At 54.8% G+C, this 8,190-nt stretch overlaps 1 protein-coding gene across 1 annotated transcript; it reads right to left on the reverse strand.

The window, feature by feature from the left end:
- Positions 1-2,577: 2,577 nt before the first annotated feature.
- Positions 2,578-7,895, reverse strand: LOC146206801 (uncharacterized). Its single transcript, XM_084575646.1, has 2 exons — positions 7,526-7,895; positions 2,578-6,317 (listed from the first exon to the last, which is right to left on the reverse strand). The coding sequence occupies exons 1-2, from the start codon at positions 7,893-7,895 to the stop codon at positions 2,671-2,673; spliced, it is 4,017 nt and encodes a 1,338-aa protein (XP_084431772.1). The 3' UTR covers positions 2,578-2,670.
- Between the last annotated feature and the right edge of the window lie 295 nt (positions 7,896-8,190).

Consider the following 8,190-nt stretch of genomic DNA (forward strand, 5'->3'; position numbering starts at 1 on the left):
GCAGTTGCCGAGGAACAAGGCATAGGGCTAGATTCTCGCAGCCGCCATCGGTTGTATTACTTTGCCTGGCTTGAATAAACCAGTAAGAGGCTTGTGGTAGGTTACTAACACAAACCGATGTCCATACAGGTAGTCCTTGAACCGTGTGACAGCGAAAAACAGTGCCAGACCTTCTTTTTTTAACTGAGAGTAGTTACGCTCTGCCTTTGCGAGTGTCCTGGACCAGAATCCGATGGGGTAGTGGTCACCATTCACGCGGTGGGACAAAATGGCCCCAATGCCTACTGGTGACGCGTCGCACTCGAGCCGCAGTGGCTCATCCGTGTCGACATGAAGAAGGAACTTGGAAGTCACAATTGCTCGCTTAGCTTTCTGAAAGATTTTTCTTGTTCCTTGTTTCACTGCCACTTGGCCCCTTTAGCTAGGAGGGCGTACAGCGGAGCCAGCAAAGTGGTCAGATTGGGCATGAACTTGCCGTAATAATTTACAAGTACGAGAAACGCTTTCAGCTCACTCACCGAAGTAGGTTCTGGGGCTTTGACAACTGCATTGATGTTATCGTCCTTCGGTCGCAGACCCTTAGCGTCGATCCGATGGCCGAGGAAAATTACTTCGTCTTGCCGGAATTTGCGCTTTTCCTTGTGCAGCCGGAGACCGTACTCCCGCAGCCGCTGCAGCACCCTCTTCAGCCTTCATACACTGTCGTTTTTTTTACCGATAATAATATCATCCAGGTACACCTGCGCTCCTGGAATATCGCCCAGCAGTGCGTCCGTCCTCCTCTGGAATATAGCTGGGGCAGAACATATACCAAAAGGTAATCGGTTGAAACAGAAGAGGCCTTTCTGAGTGTTGAGGACTGCTATCTTTTTGGCATCTTCGTTTGTCGTCCACTCGAGGCAACGGGTACTGTTCCATCACTGTGGATGCATTCCCTGTCACACAAAAGTCTCCGCCCACTCGGAGAGACCCATCACCCTTTAAAACGGCTACCACTGGTGTTGCCCACTCGGCGCTTGTCACCGGCGCCAGGACATATTGCGCAGCCAGTTGGTCCAGCGCTTCCAACATATTATCCCTCAAAGCGTAGGGGACCGTACGGGCCTTAAAGAAACTTGGACACGCATTCTCTTTCAGCTGCAATGTCACCGGTGGTTCCTTGCATACGCCGAGTCCTGGAGGAAACACGTCAGCATATTCGTTGAGCAGCTCTTGCAGTACTGTGCTGGCAGCTTTTATCTCGACCGGCTGCACACTCGCGACCACACACGACAATGTTACCACCCCAGCCTCGTTGAATGCCTTGATTGTGTCTCTGACGCACAAAGATGGTTCGACGTTGTCGATCACTATGACCGTACCCGGAATGTCTTTCCCGGCGCACTTAGCAGTCACACTGAGCGGTCCGAGAACTGGAAGTTCGCCCAAGAGGCAGGATAGCTTAAGCTGTGATTTGCGCAACGGCGGCCACAGTGGCTCGTTCTTCCAGAACGTAGTTACGGAGATGACAATCACGGGTGATCCTGTGTCCACCAGTATAGTAAGAGAGATGTTATTCCAATTAATGTCCTTGTAAATTGGCCAAATCTTGCGGATGCTGGCTTCTAGGTGGAGAACCGCTGCAATAGTGTAAAGGGCGTCGCTGTCGTCCGAGATCGTGTCCCCTGCTTCTGCCATTGCGTACGAGCCCTGGCGTCGTTGGCCTGCTAGGTGCGATACGCGCCGAAGGAAACTTGTGCTGGACTGGCACATTCGGCGCAGATGTCCTTGTTTGCCGCACCAGTGGCACACCACGTGAAGGTGTTTGTATTCCCCCTTGGTGTGCGCCTCGCCACCACACCTTTGCGCGCCGCTTCGATGAACGACCCTTTTGTCGGGCAAAATGTATACCTCTCCTGGCTCTGCAGAGTGCATGCTTTTGGCGTTCTGGGAGGCTTTCTGTGCCGAGACAGCAAAGTCTTCCGCCTCTTTTAGTGTAAGCTTCCGTTGAGTCAGTAAATGTCGCCGGACGTCTTCATCTTGCACACAGCACACAATTCTGTCCCGTAATGTGCGCTCCAGTGACGTTGCGAAGTTGCACTTCTCCGCTAGCCTTCTAATTTCCGCAATGAAGTCCCGGACAGATTCCCCGCCTTTTTGCGAGCGCATGAAGAAAGCATAACATTCAGCGATCTCGTTAACTTGTGGAGAGTAGTGGTCTTCCAAATGCCGGACGACTTCTTCGTAACTCAGCTCATTCACCTTTTTTTGATGCCAACGCCCCTGCACCACTCGCACCGCACTGTTCGTGAGTGAAGCTATGAGCAGGGCTTGCTTCTTCATTGGTTCCGCGACGCTATGGGCTTCGAAGTAAGTCTCTAGCCGAACACGATACGTAAAACGCGTAAGTACTTTCTGCATCTGTGAATTCCGGTGGCCTCCCGGCACTCATTCTTGCGCAGGTAAATTTATCTAGCGCTAGCGCGCTATCTCGTCGCCACTGCTATATAGCATCAAGCAGGAATGACGCAACAAGAGCCAACGATTTAATCAGGCAGCTCCTTTTATAGCCCGCCGGCGACGTTGTATGTATGTATGTATAACTTTATTAGGGAGCCGGCAAACGACGGGTTAACGCGTCGTGACGCTGGCCAAGCGTCTACCCGGGGTTAAGCCCTACTCTGCACTACCTCATTTGACCCGTTTGTGGTGGGTGTGAGGCTTGTGCTTTTCGAGCGCACCCCGGGCCTGCTGGACGGCCCATAGTTGCATGTCCTTGTCTGTATTCTGCACAGCACTTTGAAGTTCCGGCGGGTATGTCCTGGATGCAGCTTCGGTCGGGAACCTGGCACAGTCCCACATGATGTGCCATTGGTCCGCCGGACCCACTTGACATACACTGCACATATCACTCGTGTAGATGTCTGGGTGGAGGACGTGTAGCATTGCCGGGGCTAGGAGTGACCCGGTTTGCATTTGCCTTAGGATGACCGCCTCCTCCCGACTAAGTGCCGGGTGAGGTGGCGGCATTGTCCGTCGAGCTAGTCGGTAAAATTTTGTCACTTCCTCGTAACTGGTCATTCTGTCTTTTGTTTCGAACCACCATTCGGAACGGTCCTTCTCGGGGGCGCGGAAGGTAAGCGCTCGCGCCGCCGAATGGGCCGTCTCGTTGTGATTCGGTGAGGATGCACAATCTCCCGCGTGCGCCGGGAACCACTTGATGCGGATAGTGTTGCCGCGGTCTTGAAGCTGGAGCTTACTGATGATGGCGGCCGCCGGCGCGCACACTCGCCCCTTGGCAAAGTTGCGCACAGCGTTCCTCGAGTCGCTGAGCACGGTGCGACACTCGGCCTCCGAGATCGCCAGAGCGATGGCAACCTCCTCGGCGTCTGTGGCGTCCGTGCACCGCACGCTCGCTGCCGTTGTTTTGGTGCCGGTAGCCGCCGCAACGGCCACTGCCACGAATCCTTCTCGCTTGTATTCCGCAGCGTCCACGAACCGGGCGTGCGGGTCCTGGGCGTGTTGCTCGACGAGGACTTTGGCCCGCGCCTGCCGCCGTTCTTGGTTGTACTCGGGGTGCATGTTTTTCGGGATGGGGTCCACGTGGATGTGGGCCCACGCCTCATCGCTGATATCGCACGATTGCCGACTGGGAGCTCGGGGATTGTAACCCAGGGTCGTGAGTATACTGCGGCCTGTCTTGGTGGTAGAGAGGCGCTCCATTTGCGCCGTGAGCTGCGCCTCGGCTATTTCTTCTAAGGTGTTATGGACGCCGAGCTGCAGGAGCCGAGCCGTACTCGTGGTCCCCATTAATCCCAGCGCCGTCTTGTAAACCCGTCTGATCAGCGTGTTTATCTTTGTCCGGTCAGCGGCCTGCCAGTTGAGGTAGGCCGCAACGTAGGCGATGTGACTGATCACGAACGACTGGACGAGGCGCAGAAGACTGTCTTCACGCATGCCTGCCCATCGTGTCGAGACTCGGTGTATGAGCCGGATAGCGTCCATTGCCTTGGTGGTAATCTTGTTGATGGTCTCGTCGTTGCGGCCGTTCTTGTTTAGTAGCAGGCCCAGGACCCTGATCTTGGGAACTTCGGGGATGCGCTGCCCCGATGCAGCCACGATCTTTATGGGATCGCACTCCCGAGGGGGAGCGCGTTTCCGTCCCCGTTGTAATGGTGTGAGGACGAACAGCTGGGATTTGGCGGGCGAGCACACTAGGCCTGTGCCGTTAAGGTGTTGCTCGATGGCAGTAACAGCCTCTTGGAGCTGCTGCTCAATGCTGGCGTCGGTGCCGCCTGCCGCCCACAGGGTAATGTCGTCGGCGTAGATCGTATGCCGGACGCCGGTCCCCTCTACTGCCCTTGCTACCCCGATCATGACAAGGTTGAAGAGCAACGGCGAGATGACTGAACCTTGCGGGGTACCCGTGCTTCCGAGCTTGTGTTCGGGGAACTTAAGGTCTCCGGCGTGCAGTTCCACCGTGCGGTTGGTCAAGAAGTCTTGGATGTAATTGTAGCTCGCTACCCCCATGTTGAGTCTCGATACTTGTGCTAATATGGCTGAGTGTTTGACTTTGTCGAATGCGCTTTGTAAATCAAGTCCCAGAATTACTTTGCTGTCTTGTGTCTTGTTGTCAATTATTTCTTGTTTAAGTTGTAGCATGGCATCTTGTGTGCTGAGTCTGCGCCTGAAGCCGATCATCGTATCCGGATATAGGTTTTCCTTTTCCAGGTACTCCTGCCACCGGTTGGAAAGCACGTGCTCAAGCACCTTGCCCACGCAGGACGTGAGCGAGATGGGACGCAAGTTGCCGATATCCGATGGCTTGCCCGGTTTCGGGATTAGGATTGTTCTTGCCGTTTTCCACTGTCGGGGGAGCTTGCCCGAACGCCAGCATTCGTTATAGTAGCGGGTTAGGGCCTCGATCGATGCATAGTCGAGGTTGCGTAGCATCTTGTTGGTAATAAGATCGGGGCCGGCTGCTGAGCGGGCGTTGAGCTCGTGCAGCGCTGCCCGTACCTCTGACATGGTAATGTCTCGGTCGAGCCACGCGTTCGGCAGCCCCCCGTATGGCGGGTGGGTTTCCGTTGGCGTGTGTGGCAGATACTTGGCTTCCAGGGCCTTGATAACGGCGTCTTTTCCTCGTTGTTGTGTGGCGGTGTGTATGAGGCAGGCCAGGCGATCGCGCTGGTGTGACTTGGTCTTAGTTTCGTTTAGGAGGTGCCGAAATAGATTCCATGTGCAACCACGATGTAGTTGCCCGTCAGCTCGGTTGCAGACTTCGTTCCACTGCTGACGGCACAGGACCTTGCAGTGATGTTGAATGGCCCTGTTTAAGTCGGCCACCTTCTTTCTCAATTTGCGATTCAGCCGTTGCCGCTTCCAGCGCGCCTGTATCGAACGTTTGGCCTCGATGAGATGGGCCAGACGACTGTCCATAGCTATGATGTCCTCGTCCGTTTCAATGCTCTTGGTGGCCGATTGCACTGCATCGCGGAGCTCTGCCGACCAGGTTTCAATGTTTGTGATGTCTTGCGGTGTGGTTGGTCGTCCCTTACGGAAACCGTCCCAATCCGTCCATTTGTGTGTAATGGTGTTGCCCCGGAATTGATTGGGAATCGTAATTTCGAGGATGTAGTGGTCGCTGCCCAGGTCAACGCCGGTGTTGCGCCATGTTACTTTGCCAGTGTGGTCGTTCTTGATGAATGTAAGGTCTGGTGTGGTGTCTCGTGCTACGGAATTGCCGATTCGGGTAGGATGATTGGGATCCGTGATCAGGGTGCAGTCGTGGTCCAGGGTATCCTGTAGTAGGTCCCGTCCCTTTGCCGTGTCTTTCACGTAACCCCACGCTCGATGGGAGGCGTTGAAGTCTCCTCCAATCAGCAAAGTGTTGCCTTTGGCTTGGGTGCTGGCTGTGTGTAGCAGGGTCTTGAATTTCTGTGTTTGGTGCTTGGGGTTACTGTATATGTTAGCTATGAACAGGCTGTTTTTCCGTTGTTTGCTTGGAACGATTTCGGTAAAGGTGTATTCCACCCTGCTGCGGCCGTGTCCGAGCTGATGTTCAATGAACGGGAGCCCTTTGCGGACGAATGTGCAGACGCCTCGTCCCTCCGCTGGGCTAACGTGAGCGCGATACCCAGCGAGGGTTGGGTTCGCCGTCACCGTTTCTTGCAGCAGAATGATGTCAGGTTTCTTGGTTACCGTGGTGATGTGTTGTTGCAGCACTGCTCTCTTATTGTTGTAACTGTGGCAGTTCCACTGCCAGACCGTAAGGCCCGGTAGCGATCCTATTGTGGTTTGGGGCTGGGACATGGTTGTGATGGAGTTGAGGCTTGCGTCTGTTGGAGATATGGGTGGTTTGCGAATTGCGCAGCAAAGATGGGGCTGCATACTATGGGCTTGAGGGTTTGTTCAATGAAGTCGAAGCGCTCCTGTATGGTTCCGTAGGACGTGGTGATTAGCTCCTCCAGCCGCGCCAGACGTTGGTCCGTGACGGCAGCCGTGTCGGCATAGGTGTTGGTGAGCGCTTCAATTTTGGTTTCGAGCTGAGTTTCCAATTGGGTTAGGTCCTTATGTTGTCGTGATGAGGTGCGCGCTCGTTTCTTGGGGGTTGGGTCAGTGGTTTTCTCCCCTTCGGGCTCGTCTTGTGATATGTCCATTGATTGTGTACCACCTTGATGGGATGGCGTGTCGGTGTTCTCGGGGATAACGGAGGGTGTAAGTGTCTCGGGTGACTGAGCTGGGCCAATGGTTGGCTGAAATCGCTGTGCTTGTAGTTCTTTCTTGACGTCGGCTAGCTCTTGGGTAAGCCGGCGCGTGGTTTCCAACAGAGTCGCGTTGGCGACACGGAGTTGTTCGAGTTCCTTGTAGTAGGGGCTGGTAGTCCATTCCTGCCAGCTGCTCTGTGTGCTTCGGCCACTAGTGGCGCTGTTAGAGCTTGCGTTGCTGCTTTTAACTTCGCCCTTTGCTGCGTCCGCCCAACTGATTCTGTCACGGGAGCGCGAACGCTTAGCGTCGCGTTTGTTCCTGTGAGATGAGTCACGGTCACGCGACGCGCTGTGCGACGCCCTTCGGGATCCGTTACGGGAAGCACTGCGCGAGTGAGAGCGTCCGAGACGTGGAAACGAGCTTGAGTCGAGTGCATGCTTGTGATGTTCTTCGGCGTTACTGCGTTCGACTGCTTCCTTTTGCTGTTCTTCGGCGTTACGGCGTTCCCATCTCCGTCGCCGCACGACATATGGAATTTTGTATTTGGCTTTGCAGACGCGGTCCCCGGTGGGGTGTTGCTCACCGCAGAGCTTGCATTTGGGGACACATGTGTGGCCCTCTCTTGGATTAGAAGCACCGCATGAAAGGCACACACGTGCGTTTGGTGTAGGACACACGTCGCGCCTGTGGCCGATTTTGCCGCATACCTTGCAAACTTCTATTTGCTTTTTGTAGAGACTGCACGGGTACAGCGTGGATCCGTATCGCACATACTTAGGAACCTTGATACCATTGAACACTACGATGACTGTCGTCGTATTTCCGATACGCTTCGCACCCGCGGCGAGGGGGTTGTACTTGGTTACGACTTGCTGCATTATTTCAGCTTCGCTGTCTTTGAGTGATATGCCCCTGATCACGCCCTTGACTGTGTCGTGGGCGGCCGTTCCATAAGCACTCACTTGGTACGTGTTGCCTTGCACATTAATAGCTTGAATTCGAGCATACTTTTCCGCCCGCTCTTCGCTCGGAGTGCTGATCACCATTATGTTCTGTTGCGCATTGGGACACGCTGTATCCTCAGCTCGATCTGGCACCTCAATTCCTGCTGCCACCATGATGGCAGTAGTGACGCATGCAGCTCCTGCCTTGTAAATATCGAGCCCTCCGCGGGGACGCACGACGATCTTAATTTCTTCTGCTGGCATGGCGGGCATGCGAGCCGCCCGAATAACTGCGGCCCTAACGCTCTTGATGAATTTAGGGTTTTTCTGGGAGCTCGGTGTATCAGGTTGAGAAGTAGACTCACTCGGCGTTCCTTGCAGGCGTGGTCGGCTCCTGTGCCCGCCGATGTGCAGCCATCCGGGCGAGCGTTGAAATTCCTCGGGGGTAATTTCTTCTCCTGCTACTTGTACGCTCATCGGGGAAATCTGGATGTTATGCACCGAAGTGGTGGCGGAATCCTCCATGTCGTGGCTGAAGTACGGCCGGCTAGGCCTAGCG

This window comes from Amblyomma maculatum, chromosome 1, assembly GCF_055883805.1.
Source record: "Amblyomma maculatum isolate TAMU_Amacu chromosome 1, ASM5588380v1, whole genome shotgun sequence".
Classification (NCBI taxonomy): Eukaryota; Metazoa; Arthropoda; class Arachnida; order Ixodida; family Ixodidae; genus Amblyomma; species Amblyomma maculatum.

Coding starts and splice junctions, on each gene's coding strand:
- LOC146206801 (XM_084575646.1), bottom strand. CDS start 7,895: ATGCCAGCAGAAGAAATTAAGATCGTCGTGCGTCCCCGCGGAGGGCTC. Junction 6,318..7,525: donor GTACAACCCCCTCGCCGCGG/GTGCGAAGCGTA, acceptor TATCTCCAACAG/ACGCAAGCCTCAACTCCATC.